The sequence below is a fragment of the Homarus americanus genome, unplaced genomic scaffold (assembly GCF_018991925.1).
Source record: "Homarus americanus isolate GMGI-L3 unplaced genomic scaffold, GMGI_Hamer_2.0 scaffold11465, whole genome shotgun sequence".
In the NCBI taxonomy this organism is placed as follows: domain Eukaryota; kingdom Metazoa; phylum Arthropoda; class Malacostraca; order Decapoda; family Nephropidae; genus Homarus; species Homarus americanus.
This window is the reverse complement of record NW_024751893.1, coordinates 4,504-20,181: the sequence shown is the minus strand read 5'-3', so window position 1 is coordinate 20,181 and position 15,678 is coordinate 4,504. Positions and strand designations below refer to the sequence as shown.

Genomic DNA, 15,678 nt, shown 5'->3' with positions numbered 1-15,678 from the left:
ATTACTTTCGAGTTATCCTGACTGCAAACCGAGGCAGACAAGCGCCAACTCCGGAAATACTCTGCCACCGCCCCTCCCTCAGTAGATGTGGCCCTTCACATGTGCAACATCTGTGAACAACTCTGCCCGTCCCGTATCGGCCTCTAGTCACCTCAAAGCTCAACAATGAAGGTGATATCTTTAATAACTCATATCATTGTATTATAGCTGGATGATCGTCATACTCGATTCCGAGTGACAGTAAAGTAGTAGTAGTTGTGTGTGTATGTATGTGTGTGTGTTAGTGTGTATGTTTGTATGTATGTTAGTGTGTATATGTGTGTTATTAATTTTATGTAAACTTTATTTCTCTTAATAGGTTTTTTATTGTATATCTTTGCTATAATATTGTATTGTTAAAATGACTGTTTCTCGGTTAACTTAAGATATATAACAATTTAGGTTAGGTTAGGCTTGGTTCGGTTGCATTTAGGTTAAGTTAGGTTGGATTAGGTTAGTTTCGGTAGTATTATGCCAGGTTAGGTTATGTAAGCACTCGAGTGGTTAATGTTAAGGTGTAATAAGCTGGGGTTAATCTTGGCCATGTTACAGATCACGCTGGTTGATGGTTCGGGAGGCGTGGTGTTCACTAGTAACTACAAGGAGAAGCCGCTCAGAGATGGTGACGACGACCCGGATTTTGTCCACGCCTTCAATGGCTACGCTCCTGCAGGTCGGTGTTGGTTAGGTTAGGTTACGTTACGTTAGATTTGGTCAAGTTAGGTTAGGTTTGGTTTTGTTTGGTTAGGTCAGGTCAGGTTTGGTCAAGTTAGGTTTTGTTTGGTTTGGTTAGGTTAGATTAGGTAAGGTTAGGTTAAGTTTGACTTGGTTAGGTACGGTTTACATTAAATCAGTGTGTGTGTGTGTGTAGATCAACAGAAGACTCATGTAGCACACTGTATATAAAGTGTTACATACAGGCCTACAATACAGTCAATCTTGTAGTAGTAGGAAACATTATAACACAGATGTAGTACAGGAAAGAGAATCAAGATCTATTACAAAAACTGTATTATTTTAAGTATCAACATAGTGGTAGGTACAGTATGTGGCAGCATGGTGGTAGGTACAGTATGTGGCAGGATGGTGGTAGGTACAGTATGTGGCAGCATGGTGGTAGGTACAGTATGTGGCAGCATGGTGGAAAGGTACAGTATGTGGCAGCATGGTGGAAAGGTACAGTATGTGGCAGCATGGTGGTAGGTACAGTATGTGGCAGCATGGTGGTAGGTAGGTGGGGCAGTATGTGCAGCATGGTAGAAATGTGGCAGCATGGTGGTAGGCACAGTATGTGACAGCATGGTGGTTGCACAGTATGCAGCATGGTAGGTACAGTATGTGGCAGGATGGTGGTAAAGGGTATGTGCAGCATGGTGGTAGGTACAGTATGTGGCAGCATGGTGGTAGGTACAGTATGAGGTGTGATGGTGGTACAGTAGGGTGGCAGCATGGTGGTAGGTACAGTATGTGGCAGCATGGTGGTAGGTACAGTATGTGGCAGGATGGTGGTAGATACAGTATGTGGCAGGATGGTGGTAAGTACTCTGTAATCTCTAATTCCATGTAGTGTAGTTTTATTACAGACACCCAAACACCGTCCTCATAAACAATGTGTAAATGAAGCACTACTCTGACAACACTGGTACTGTGGTGTAAATGAAGCACTACTCTGACAACACTGGTACTGTGGTGTAAATGAAGCACTACTCTGACAACACTTGTACTGTGGTGTAAATGAGGCACTACTCTGACAACACTGGTACTGTGGTGTGAGACACTACCCTGACAACACTGGTACTGTGGTGTAAATGAAGCACTACTCTGACAACACTGGTACTGTGGTAAATGAAGCATCATTTCCGACAACACTTGTACTGTAAAATTAGCACCACTCTGACAACACTGTACCAGGTGTAAATGAAGCACTACCTGACAACACTGGTACTGTGGTGTAATGAAGCACTACTCGACAACATTGGTACTGTGGGTGTAAATGAGGCACTACCCTGGATAACATCAATGTGGTGTAAATGAAGCACTACTCTGACAACACTGGTACTGTGGTGTAAATGAAGCACTACTCTGACAACACTTGTACTGTGGTGTAAATGAGGCACTACCCTGACAACACTGGTACTGTGGTGTAAGTGAGGCACTACCCTGACAACACTGGTACTGTGGTGTAAATGAGGCACTACCCTGACAACACTGGTACTGTGGTGTAAGTGAGGCACTACCCTGACAACACTGGTACTGTGGTGTAAATGAAGCACTACTCTGACAACACTGGTACTGTGGTGTAAATGAAGCACTACTCTGACAACACTGGTACTGTGGTGTAAATGAAGCACTACTCTGACAACACTGGTACTGTGGTGTAAATGAAGCACTACTCTGACAACACTGGTACTGTGGTGTAAATGAAGCACTACTCTGACAACACTGGTACTGTGGTGTAAATGAAGCACTACTCTGACAACACTGGTACTGTGGTGTAAATGAAGCACTACTCTGACAACACTGGTACTGTGGTGTAAGTGAGGCACTACCCTGACAACACTGGTACTGTGGAGTAAATGAAGCACTACTCTGACAACACTGGTACTGTGGTGTAAATGAAGCACTAATCTGACAACACTTGTACTGTGGTGTAAATGAAGCACTACTCTGACAACACTGGTACTGTGGTGTAAGTGAGGCACTACCCTGACAACACTGGTACTGTGGTGTAAATGAAGCACTACTCTGACAACACTGGTACTGTGGTGTAAATGAAGCACTACTCTGACAACACTGGTAACTGTTAAGTGGTGTAAATGAGGCACTACCTAACCGGATCTAGCCAAATGTAACCTAACCTAACCAAATTTAACTTGCCTTAACCTAGTCAAAATAGTGTCATTTTTCTGTGACTTTTCCTCCCTCCCGGTTACCACAGTCTCATGTTATTCCTCGCCACAGGGAGTGTATCGTCAGAGGCAGGGCGGGGTGTAGTCTACGTCAACTATGGTCGTGTGGAAGACTTCGACAAGCTGGAGGAGTTGGGTGTTAATGTATCAGGCTGTATCGCCATCGCTCGCTACGGCAAGATCTTCAGAGGCAACAAGGTGATACTTCCCCCTTAACGTCTCAGTATTATTATTATTATTATTTGTCTGTGAACATCTCTCCCGGCGCTCGTATCTGGATCTCAGAGTAAACGTTTTTGTTTTCGCTCCAACTCTCCGCCATCTCACTCCTGTGTTGTACTCCGCGAAGATGTGAATAATCATGAAATTATTTGTATATTTTCTTGTCTGTTTCATAGCTCTTACTTGTCGTCTGTGGTCTTTTTTTTTGTATGCGTTGCTTAGAGTTCACCTGGCCTTGTGTTCCCTTATCCCCAAACACACAAACACTGTATCTCAGTGACTGTAGCCTAGATATATTTATCCTTTCCCCCTCAGACATGCCGCTTGATCTCACTTTTGCTTTTACTTTTATCTTCTTTACCACTGATCGGCTCGTTAGCCGCTTGGGCGATCGGTCACATCTCTGTCACGCACTGTTGACAAGTACTTGGCATGTACTGGCTCTCTGTTACGCACTGTTGGCAAGTACTGGCCATGCACCAGCTCCTGAATGTACCTGAACCTGCTCCAGTGTTGGTCAAGTCTGGTCTTGAAAGAGCTCACACTCGGTGCCGTCACAACACTCTCTGGTAGATTGTTCCAAGAGTTCACAACTCTCACTCTGAAAAAGTTTGCCCTCACAGTTTTCTGGACTTGCGGCTTCTTCAATCTTGTACTGTGACCCCTTGTGGGGCGAGCGTCCGCCAGCTCCAAGTAAGGACACTTAACTGAGTAGTGCCCCTTGAGATGCTTATATTCCTCAATTAGGTCGCCCCTTGCACGTCTGTAGTATAAGCTAGGCAAGTTCAGGCGCTCCAATCTCGCAGGGTAGCTGAGGTGCCGAAGTGCAGGCACCAGTCTGGTGGCCCTCCTTTGAACATTTTCAACCAACTGACAGTCCCTAGCATATCTCGGGGACCAGACGGGGTGACAATACTCCAGATGGGGAAGCACTTCACTCTTGAAGATCGTTACGAGGCGCACTTACTAACACCACCCTTCCCCCCTCGCACATGTCCCTTGATCTCACGCACTCAGTAACACCACCCTTCCCGCCTACAGCTCCTTCATGCCCAAGAACGCGGGGCTAAGGGCATGATCCTGTTCTCTGACCCCGGGGATGTAGCGCAGGAAGGCGTTGCTGATGATGACGTGTACCCCTATACGTGGTGGCTGCCGGGGACTGGTATGCAGAGAGGAACAACTTACATGGGTAGTGGTGATCCACTGACCCCTGGCTGGTCTTCTACAGGTAGGTACTGATGAATGTAACCTGGAATTAGAGATAGTATAGACGAAGTGAAGTGGGTTAAACATGCATTGGAGATAAATACATTGGTGAGTTATACATTTTTCGAGATGTCACTTTCCTTATACAATTTACGAGATGTCACTTTGTTTATACAATTTACGAGATGTCATTTTCCTTTTACAATTTACGAGATGTCACTTTGTTTATACAATCTACGAGATGTCACTTTGTTTATACAATTTACGAGATGTCATTTTCCTTTTACAATTTACGAGATGTCACTTTATTTATACAATTTACGAGATGTCATTTTCCTTTTACAATTTACGAGATGTCACTTTGTTTATACAATTTACGAGATGTCACTTTCCTTTTACAATTTCCAAGATGTCAGTTCTCCTCTCGATAGATGACAGAATCAACAATAAGTTTAATAATATGACTCTGGGTTAATGTGAAGGTGTGTAAATTAAATATGAAGAAGTACTGAATATTTATATAACATTAATTACTCTATCTTGTCTCGCCTCCCAGCCAATGCCTACAGGTTGACGATGGAAGATGCTGACCTGCCCAAGATACCCTGCCAGCCTATTGGATATGACGATGCCCGGGTTATACTTGAGTATGTTATTGTTGTGTGTGTGTTACATTCTCCAAAAATTGTCTATTTACTTCCATAACATCTAGGGATAAACAAACTCATAGGCTCCTAAAAAAAAATAACCCCTGAGAATATATCAATAAACAACACGCATTTCTGTCAAAAAATTTCTGCCAATATATTTTTTAACCATAATAGATTACTATATATAATTCATAGTGTAAATGAGAAAAATTATAGGTCTTGATAAAATCTCTATCAAACACCTTGAATTATATTAGATTTCATTATAAGACGATATTTAAAACGACAGGTAAAATTTATTCATTGATGTAGTAATTTTTATCTTGACACTCAGAGGAGATTCTTCAGGGCTGTGTGAAGGAAAGGGCTGTTTCTAGACTCATTCTAATAGTTCAGAGACTCGTTCTAATAGCTCAAAGACTCATTCCGTCAGTTAAGAATCTTTGCATGTAGAGGACCTTTATTTAAGCATGTATTTAGATCTTTGGAAAATGAACAGTAATTCTTGTATAGAGTTGGTACCTGAACATCGGGTTGTCTTAAACTGACAGAAATTCTCCTTCAGCTCGTAAGTCAGTCAGTCAGAGTATCCATTCATCAAGGTAAATAATATTAATAAAAGTACTTTGTTATTTTGTGAGAATATACCGAATATACCTTTAGATTGAGTATTTTCCCTCCTTCAGGAAGATGGGAGGTATGGCAGCTCCTGACGAGGCTTGGAAGGGCGGTCTAGATGGCTTGGCATATAACCTGGGCCCTGAGCTGTTGGACGAGTACTCTGGCTACACCCTACACCTGGACACACACAACACCTTTCAGCAGTACACCTCTTATAATGTCATCGGGACAATCAAGGGCGAGGTGGAGCCAGGTGAGTGTGTAGTGGGGGAGGGAGTAGGGATGGGAAAGAGGGAAGGGTAGGGTGAACAATGAGGGTGGATGGGACAGAAACAAGTTGAAGGAGAGAGAAGTAGGAGGAAAAGAAAGTGAGGGTGAGGATTGAGAGAGGTAGAAAGGTTGTCTGTTATGCACGTCTGTTATTTGTTATGCACAGCTGTTCTCTGTTATACACACCTGTTATTAAGTACACCTGTTCTATAATATAACCAACACTGTCTTATCTCAAACTCCTCCTGCTCTTACTCCCTTTCTATCTATCTCACTGGGCCATCATCCACAGATCGCTATGTGCTGATCGGGAACCACCGCGACGCTTGGGGGTTCGGCGCCTCAGATCCATCCAGTGGCACGGCTCAGATACTGGAGACCGCTAGAGTGATGGGGCAGCTCATGGCAGATGGTTGGTGGTTATGTTTTGTGTCGGTGGGAGGATAGTTTTGGGTGTTGATTTCTCTGTTTGGATTATTTAAAGGTTAGGTGTTGTCTAGTTTATTTTGATCGGGTGTTGGTTAATCTAATCCTAATCTTATCGAATTGAACTTAATCTAACCTAATTGAACTTAATCTAATCTAATTGAACTTAATCTAACCTAATTGAACTTAACGTGACGTAACCTAACCTAACCTAAATCCCAGGTAGCATTAGAGTGGCTTAATATAATCTTCAGGTGATAAACTCCACAAATAATCCCTTTATGTTTGTAAGAAATGAGTCCACCTCTTAATTCGATGACCTCCCCGGCAGGATGGAGGCCTCGCCGGACACTGGTCTTCTGCAGTTGGGGAGCCGAGGAGTATGGTCTGATTGGCTCTACTGAGTGGGTCGAGGTGAGTCTTGATAGGCAGTCTTGTGATCAGATAGGCAGAAACACCCATACAAACATGCACAAACACTCCTCTACACACACACACACACACACACACACACACACCACAAAATATATTTTTTTTTTTTTTTCTTTTATCCTCAACTGATCGGCTTGTTAGCCGCTTGGGCGATCGGTCACGACTCTTTTCCTTTATATTCTTCACCAAAAGGTCGGCTCGCTAGCCGCCCGGGCGATCGGTCACGTCTCTGTCACGCACTGTTGGCAAATACTGGGCATGCACCGGCTCCTGAATGTACCTGAACCCGCTCCAGTGTTGGTCAAGTCTTCTCTTGAAAGAGCTCACACTCGGTGCCGTCACAACACTTTCTGGTAGATTGTTCCAAGAGTTTACAACCCTCACTCCGAAAAAGTTTGCCCTCACGGTTTTCCGGACTTGCGGCTTCTTCAATCTTGAGCTGTGACCCCTTGTGGGGCGAGCGTCCGCCAGCTCCAAGTAAGGACACTCAACTGAGTAGTGCCCCCTGAGATGCTTATAAACCTCAACTAGGTCCCCCCTTGCCCGTCTGTAGTATAAGCTAGGCAAGTTCAGGCGCTCCAATCTCGCAGGGTAGCTGAGATGCCGAAGTGCAGGCACCAGCTTGGTGGCCCTCCTTTGAACATTTTCAACCAACTGACAGTCCCTAGCATATCTCGGGGACCAGATGGGGTGACAGTACTCCAGATGGGGAAGCACTTCACTCCTGAAGATCGTCACGAGGGACGGACCGTCTAGATATCTGAACGACCTTCTTATAAGACCCAATAATTTATTTGCCTGATTTACCTTCTTCTCACAATGGCCCGAGAACTTCAGCTCATTGTCAACATACACACCTAGGTCCTTCTCACACACAGTCTCAACTAGTACATTTTCTTCATCCCGTTGGGACATATGGTACGCCTCCTTACCGTTGGTACGCCCCAGGTGCATCCTCTTACACTTCGTGACATTGAATCTCAGCAGCCATTCCTTCGACCATTCCTGGAGCCCACAGAGGTCCTTCTGCAGCTCTTCACAGTCCGCTTGGTTCTTAATTTCCCGAAATAACTTGCCATCATCGGCAAACATTTGTATGGAGGAGTGTACAACGTCAGGCATATCATTTATGAAACAAACAAACAACAGCGGGCCCAATACACTACCCTGCGGTACCCCACTTGTTACAGGTACAGATGACGATTTCGTGCCATTAATCACCACACATTGCTTGCGGTCATGTAGAAAGTCTTCTATCCACGCTAGGACATTTCCCCGAATTCCGTACCCTTCCAGTTTGATTTTCAGCCTTTCGTGGGGTACACTGTCGAAAGCCTTGGCAAAATCTAGGTAAATATTGTCGATATTACCACCCGTTCTAGAATATGGGTCCAAATATCCAATACCTTGAGCAATTGTGTCAAGCAAGAGCGCCCCGGCATAAAACCGTGTTGGCAATCTTTTACAAGGTTGTTTCGTAGTAGATGTTCCATCGCTGCATCTCTGATAATACTCTCAAGTACTTTACATATTATGCTGGTCAGGCTCACCGGTCTATAGTTGTTCGTGGAGTGCCTATCGCCCTTCTTGAAGATAGGACTCACATAAGCCACTTTCCATTCACTGGGGACCATTTGTTCATCCAGGCATTTACAAAACAGAATCTTCAGGGGCTCTGCAAGCTCGTTGCACAGCTCCCTTAGCACTCTAGGATGCACCATGTCAGGTCCAGGACTCTTATGGACCTTTAGCCTGGACAGTTTATTTCTAATACCCTCTTCTGTGAACACAATGTGGGTCAGTGCTGTGTCGAACTGTCTGTCCTCAAACGCAGGAAGGTTAGTTGCATCCTCTCTTGTGAACACTGAGGAAAAGAAGCTGTTCAATGCCTCAGCTTTATCCTGGTCAGAATCTGCGTAACTACCATCTTCAAGCCTCGGGTCTGATACTCCTACTCGCGTTTTCAATTTCGACTTTGCATAGCGGTAAAACGCCTTTGGGTTTGACTTGACCTCGCGTGCAACCAGCCTTTGGAACTCCTTTTCAGCCCTCCTACACTCTATCTTTGCTTGGTTTCTGGCTCTTGCATACATCCTCCTGTCTTGCTCATCGTTTGACCCAACCCACGTCTTGAATTTCTGGGTTTTCTTCTTAATTTTGTCGACCGCCGCATGGTTCATGTGTAGGGATCCCCTCGTATTCCTAGAAGCACTGGGTTTGGTCTTGGGTATATATTTATCGATCAAATGGGTCATTTTACAGACAGCATACACATACATAATATGAATACTGAATATACTACACAGCATAATGTATAGTATACCCTTGAAATATATCCTCCACTCACATAGCACAAAGTAGGTGTTATTAGTGTGAACAATGAACATTAGTATGAACAATGAACAATGATTTGAACAGCACAAGTATCTGTTTCAGGGTCCTTCTTTGTAATAGGGTGATGTATATATTGTTTCACCCTGGCTCAAACTTCCATCCCCTCACACCTCCACCCCGTCACACCTCCACCCCGTCACACCTCCACCCCGTCACACCTCCATCCCCTCACACCTTCACCCCGTCACACCTCCACCCCGTCATAATAATAACTGTTCACTGTGTTCCTCCCTCCTACAGGAACACGTGGAGAAGCTACAGGAGCGGAGTGTCATGTACCTGAACACAGACACATGCGCCTCTGGGCCGATCCTACACGTGCCAGGCAGCCCCCTACTCTGGGACGCCATCACCGACATCACTAAAATGGTCTGTTTACTGTCTGGTCTCCTGTTCTCTCTCTCTCTCCATTTTCTATGTTAATATAGGCATTTCCACCTACATAATGTCAGTTGATATCCAGAGCTGTGTTACTGTCTACCCCCTATCCAGAGCTATGTTACTGTTTGCACCCCTTCTATATACTGTCTATCTTCCCCCCCTAACTTCTGTCAAATTAAAAGTAAATGCCGTCTATATCTGTCTAACTTGTGTTCATCCTCTGCAGGTGCCGGGAGTGAGGCAAGGACCCACGGTGTATGATGAACTGAAGGACTATTATACAGCTATGAATAAAACCTCTATTGAGTAAGTGTGTGGGGGGGGGAGAGAGGATATGTGGAAGGAGGAAGAGAGTGTATGAAGAGGAGGGAGGGAGGGAGGGAGGAAGTGTGTGTAAGGAGGGTGGGAGGGAGTGATCAATGAAGCAGTCTGTGTAGATTGTTTAGAACATTTACTTGTCCACGAATATTTTTTTTTTTTTTACTTGACAAATTTTGGGATTTTTTTTTTATGGGAAATTATAAATAAACATCTTAAATCGTCAAATTTATTGTGTGTATCAATTCACAGATCACTTGTGTCTGTCTACAGTAAATGGTATCACTGGTGGTAACACTTGTCATGTGAGGTCATAACTCCTGTCACTTCATGTCTACAGCCTCTCAGCTTGTGGATTCCTTTGAAGTGTTGACAACTTGACTGACTGACTAAAGGCAGGTTAGCAGCTTAATGTAGAGTTAGTTAAGTTACGTGCACCGGACATAGGTCACTAATCCTGGTACATTGATGACCTCTCTGCTTATACATGTAGGGTGAGGTTTTTGCCTGCTGGCCAAGGACGTGTATGTGATAAGCAGGAATAAAGTGTGTGAGGGAAGTAGGGTAGAGGTGGGGAGGGTGAAGGAAGAGTAAGGGAGAGGAGAGAAAGACAGGTAATTAATAATAATAAAGCTGATTATTTCAGCAATATTTTTTTTCAAGGATAATCAATTTCTATGATAGACAAATGACTTGGAATAAAAGATGTGTTCCTTGCCTTTATCTCATCCCCAGGATGACAACACTGGGGTCAGGTAGCGACTATGCACCCTTCTCCTTCTACTGCGGCATCCCCTGCCTCGACCTGTGGTTCAGAAGGGACAAGGTAAACCATGTCTTCGTATGTGTCACTTTTGTAATTTTTTTTTTCAGATTTTAATTCGTTTATATCCATTATACTTCTCTCAAGCCTTATACCACGTAAAGCAACATGGTCAGAAACAAGGTCAAATAGACACAAATATTTCTCTTCATTCAGTATTATTCCTTCGTACTTAATCCTGTAAAAAATGTGTTCTACTATGGGGCTTCACTTCCATAACAAGGCCTCAACGCTGGTGTGTCCCTGGATATATAGATACAGTATGTAGTAATGTGAGTGTGTACCAACTTATATTTTTACCCTAACAGTAATACAGTGCTGTTTTATACTTCTCTTATCAAGGGTTATTAAAGAAGTTTGTATTTATCATTACAGAATAAGAACGAAATCTCCATCTACCCATCCTACCACACTGGCTACGAGACCTTCTACATGGTGGATCACAACGTAGATCCAGGGTTCAGGATCCACCAGGGCTGCAGCAGACTGGCTTCCCTAATGCTCAGGTTCTTCGCTGATTCGGCCCTCATCCCTTACAGCCTGGAGCAGCTCCCCAAGACCATTAAGGAAGGGATCGACAGTTTTAAAAAGAATGGGAAGCGGGATGAATTAATTAAGATTTATGAGAATTATGGTAAATTTGTTTTATGATGTTTTCTGTTCTTTGTGTGTGTGTGTGTCTTGTTGGTGAATGGTTGTGATGTACAGTATTACCCCGCCTAACGCGGTTTCACTTAACGCGTTTTTTCATATACGCGGTGCCTAGCCAGAGCTGAACTTTCACTTAACACGGATTTTTTCCACATATACGCTGTGAGTGTCTGGCTCGAGACGCTATTTTTAGATTTGCCCACTCGCCACCCTGCCTGACTGCCTGTTTTAGCTCATAAATTTCATACAAATTACCCGGCCAGAATATAATTTACATTGCTGGAATTCTTATAATTTGGTGATCATTTTGAATATAAACATCATATATTTTGCATTAGACATACAAATTTTAGATAAAATGTTTTCTCTGAGTAAATATGTTATCTTTTGTGCAAAATATATGACATTTATATTCAAAATATTCCTGGTCTTACAAGGAATCCAGCAATGTCAATTATATTATCCTAACTTTAGTTTGAGGTATTATTTATTACTAAAAAGTTAAATATTCTGGTTTTCCCACACATCTCCTTGGGACGGTTGGTGGGGGGTGGGGGGGAGGGAGGGACCGACTGACCATCTGTTACCCTGTGAAGAATATTTTTTTTTTTTTATTAACTGAAGATATTTGTTTTAGCTCATAAAATTCATACAAATTACCCGGTCAGAATATAATTTACATTGCTGGAATTCTTGTAATTTGATGATCATTTTGAATATAAACATCATATATTTTGCATTAGACATACAAATTTTTAGATAAAATGTTTTCTCTTAGTAAATATGTTATCTTTTGTGCAAAATATATGACATTTATATTCAAAATATTCCTGGTCTTACAAGGAATCCAACAATGTCAATTGTATTATCCTAACTTTAGTTTGAGGTATTATTTATTAAAATTTAGTGGTTTTCCCCCAAAAATTTCTCAGAGAGGGAAGAGCCAGCAGTGTAGTGTGAGAAGAGGGGGAGGGAGTTGAGTCCATTATTTGAATGGACATTAACTTGGCGACTGTATTTCTCTATTTCTCTTAAGTATTAATTGTGTGCATGTACCATCATAAAATTAAGATGTTATTTTTACTACAACATAGTTATGTGTCTTCAAAAAGTGGAGTTTGGGGGTCGGGCTGGTTTCTATTGGAATTAATCCCATATGTTTTGTTGTTCACTTAACGCGGGACCCTCTGGGTTCTATTGACCGCGTTAAGTGGGGTACAACTGTATATTTTTTGTAAAATTTATGTTTTGTGGGAGAAATATTAAATTAGGCTAGTTACTTCCCACTAAACCTGCCTGCTGTTGGAAGGGTAATAATCATCACTAGAGAAGGCTTTGCCAACAACACACCTTGCTGCTCCCATGATGATACTGTACTCCTCATGTGTGATTATCTTATATGTCTACAACCCAATAATAGGATTGAAAAGGACTAAAAGATAGATGGCAGCTGGGAGAGAGAAGCTATAACATGTGTAACTAGTATATTGCCAGATCTGTGGTTGATTTGCATTTAAAGGTTAGAATAAAATGTCAGTTTGTCTACTTAAGCAAAAACTGCTGTGAAATAACTAAGTTTCCTCAAGATTATTATTACTGTATTGTTATTGGGAATTAGCAATAGGATTTGGTTCTATGGCTCTCATTGAAACCAATACCAACAAAATAAACTATGATGAACAATACAATTTCTTATTTGTATTTTAGGGCCTAACCTACGACATCAGACGGAGAAAACTTGTTTGGGCAGAGACCGTTGGAGACAAATTTGATGATAAAAGCCAATGCCACTTTGTCAGCCTAGCCAATGGGGTAAAGGAACCTCAGGAGCTTTTCAACTTTGAAAATTGTTTCCCATATTCTGTAGCAATTGGTGACGAGTATATATATTGGGCAGATTGGAGCCAGCAGGGTATTATGCGGGCATCACTTATTGACCCCAAGGATGTTGTGAAGCTTGTCCATACCCCTGCTGTTGGTGTCGAAAGCAATAAGCGTCATGGTGTTTATGGTCTTGCACTGTTAAATGGCCTCACTGAAGAATCTACCACGGATCTATGTACAGATACAAGCAAGATAAATTACGAGAAGCAAATTGATAAATTAAGATTCCAGGGGCCTGGAACTGAAAAATTATCCCCTGAACCTTTAGATGTGGAATCACCTGTAGAGAGAACCAATGATGATGGTGGACACAGCACAGATTCTGTAGATGTGGAATCACCTGTAGAGAGAACCAATGATGATGGGCATAGCTCAGATTCTGTAGATGTGGAATCACCTGTAGAGAGAACCAATGATGATGGTGGATACAGCACAGATTCTGTAGATGTGGAATCACCTGTAGAGAGAACCAATGATGATGGTGGATACAGCACAGATTCTGTAGATGTGGAATCACCTGCAGAGAGAACCAATGATGATGGTGGATACAGCACAGATTCTACAGTGACTTCCATGAGCTCTGCAGAGAATAATGTAGAAATAGTAATAGATCACCATGTTATAAAGAATGAACCAAAATTAGGAGAAGTTGAACCAGAAACTGAAGTTCCACTCAGGGCCCCCACCTCTATACACACAAACAAGCTGAAGGTCAATGCAGAAATGTAAGTAAAAGTAACTTTAGTCCATGATATTGTGTAAAGTCTTAGATATTCTTTTAGATAAATAAGTGATGGTTAATGCTAGCTCTGGGATCTTAAAAGATAGAGTAAATGTATCTTTTTGGGGAGCAGCATAAGCAAGAAAATGTAGTATCAATTAAGTAGTATTTGTGTGTCTGTCTTCTATGTTTGGAATGTTTTTTGGCCATAGATGTTCTCATTTTTTCAGGGTATGCAAGCACACTATAGGTAATGGAAAATACAAAATTTCATTTTCTCATCCTTATGGAAATGAGTGTTTTTCAATATCATTTGTAAAGGCCGTAAAAATTATCTAGCCAGGGTTTTCTAACGTATTTATTATTTTCTGAATTATGTAAACTTAGTTTGTTTAGAAGCTTTGCTCACAGGTGATTTTGTAAAGGGTTTGTACAGATTATTCTCTAGCCTTTAAAATTTTATCCCTTCACCTTTTTTGCCATTCTTTATGTACAGTATTAGTGTACTAATATGAAGTAGCTAATATGATTTTTTTTTCTTTTTCAGATGTAATAAAGAGAAGTTACTTTGGATTATTGCGGTGCTGTCTGTGGTTTGTGTATCATTCATGGCTTCAACCTTTTTCCTTCTGGTGAAAATGTCCTGTCAGCAGAGTAGAAGGGAAGGTAAGTCAGCACTACCTGTAATTGTTAATTCCAAATAAGGTGAGCAGGGTTTGCTTGTCCTGTATAGTAGTGTATTTGGTGGGGCAATTATTGTGTCAAAACAATATACAGTATACCCTGTACTGTATATGTACAGTATGTACAGGGGCCCCCCCAAATTCGCTGGGGTCAGATTCTCAAAATGACCGCGAATAACATTTGTGGACCCGGGGTACATTTTTACTTGTGTACAAAGAAATGTACAGCCCCCCCCCCAAGTTCGCAGATTTTTACTTCGAGGTTCTCGATTATTCGCGGATGACACCCTGGATGTACCCAAGAATGTCTGTGGGTAATTTTAATGTCTGCTTTTTTGCGGCTGGGACAGGGAGCCATTCGTTTTAGAGACAGTAATTTCCTTTACCTGTATTGTAAATATGTTACAGTCTACCCTCAAGTCCGTGCTCCATTACACTACTTTATTAATAGAGCACGGATTTGAGGGTAGACTAACATTTTTAATAAATTTGTTTCTGATTATTTGTGAGAGGATTTTCCAATTATTATTTATTTGTATGTTTTTTGTGGGTGTGAGTGTGTCTACAAACACACACATACATATACTCGTATACAATACAGGTAAAGGAAATTACTGTCTTTAGAATAAATGGCAAAATAAAAATCCGCTAATTATCCGGGCGTACTGTATGTAAGTAACTACAGATTTGGCAGTTCAATTTCAATATTTATTCCTTGATGGAGGAAGTGGGATCCTAGTGCTATCACTAGGTACCCCTGTACAATAACACCAAAAGCATCTGGCAAGTGTCACAAGTATATATAAATATTATAAATGGGCTTACTAAAGTTTAAGGAAGGAATGAAGGATATTCCTTTAACATCATCAATATTATTTACATAATATCTGGCCAGTATGGGGAGGAGCACCGTGTCTTCATCAGGGGGTCTTGGAGTGGTGGTCCAGCAGGCGTCACGGAAGCGTTGTGTGTGGGGACATCTTAGGAGGTAGTGGACAAGGGTGCGGCTGTCGGGTCTTCTGCATAATGCACAAGAGCGTTGCTC

At 42.1% G+C, this 15,678-nt stretch overlaps 2 protein-coding genes across 2 annotated transcripts; both read left to right on the top strand.

The window, feature by feature from the left end:
• Window positions 1-337: 337 nt before the first annotated feature.
• On the top strand, window positions 338-11,328 carry LOC121854874 (glutamate carboxypeptidase 2-like; the record flags this gene model as incomplete). Its single annotated transcript, XM_042349674.1, is given in 11 exon segments — window positions 338-712; window positions 3,001-3,146; window positions 4,212-4,401; window positions 4,936-5,026; window positions 5,716-5,903; window positions 6,213-6,332; window positions 6,678-6,760; window positions 9,413-9,541; window positions 9,780-9,859; window positions 10,607-10,697; window positions 11,070-11,328. Coding segments are annotated over 11 exon segments (1,543 nt in total), but the record flags the coding sequence as incomplete, so codon positions are not given.
• Window positions 11,329-12,875: 1,547 nt separating this feature from the next.
• Window positions 12,876-14,797, top strand: LOC121854871. The gene is made up of 3 exons (XM_042349673.1): window positions 12,876-12,881; window positions 13,053-13,954; window positions 14,498-14,797. The coding sequence occupies exons 1-3, from the start codon at window positions 12,876-12,878 to the stop codon at window positions 14,652-14,654; spliced, it is 1,065 nt and encodes a 354-aa protein (XP_042205607.1). The 3' UTR covers window positions 14,655-14,797.
• The last annotated feature ends 881 nt before the right edge of the window (window positions 14,798-15,678 follow it).

Bases quoted from the DNA above. Each gene is read 5' to 3' on its own strand.
- LOC121854871 (XM_042349673.1), top strand. The intron at 13,955-14,497 runs GTAAGTAAAAGT...TTTCTTTTTCAG, and splicing joins CTGAAGGTCAATGCAGAAAT to ATGTAATAAAGAGAAGTTAC.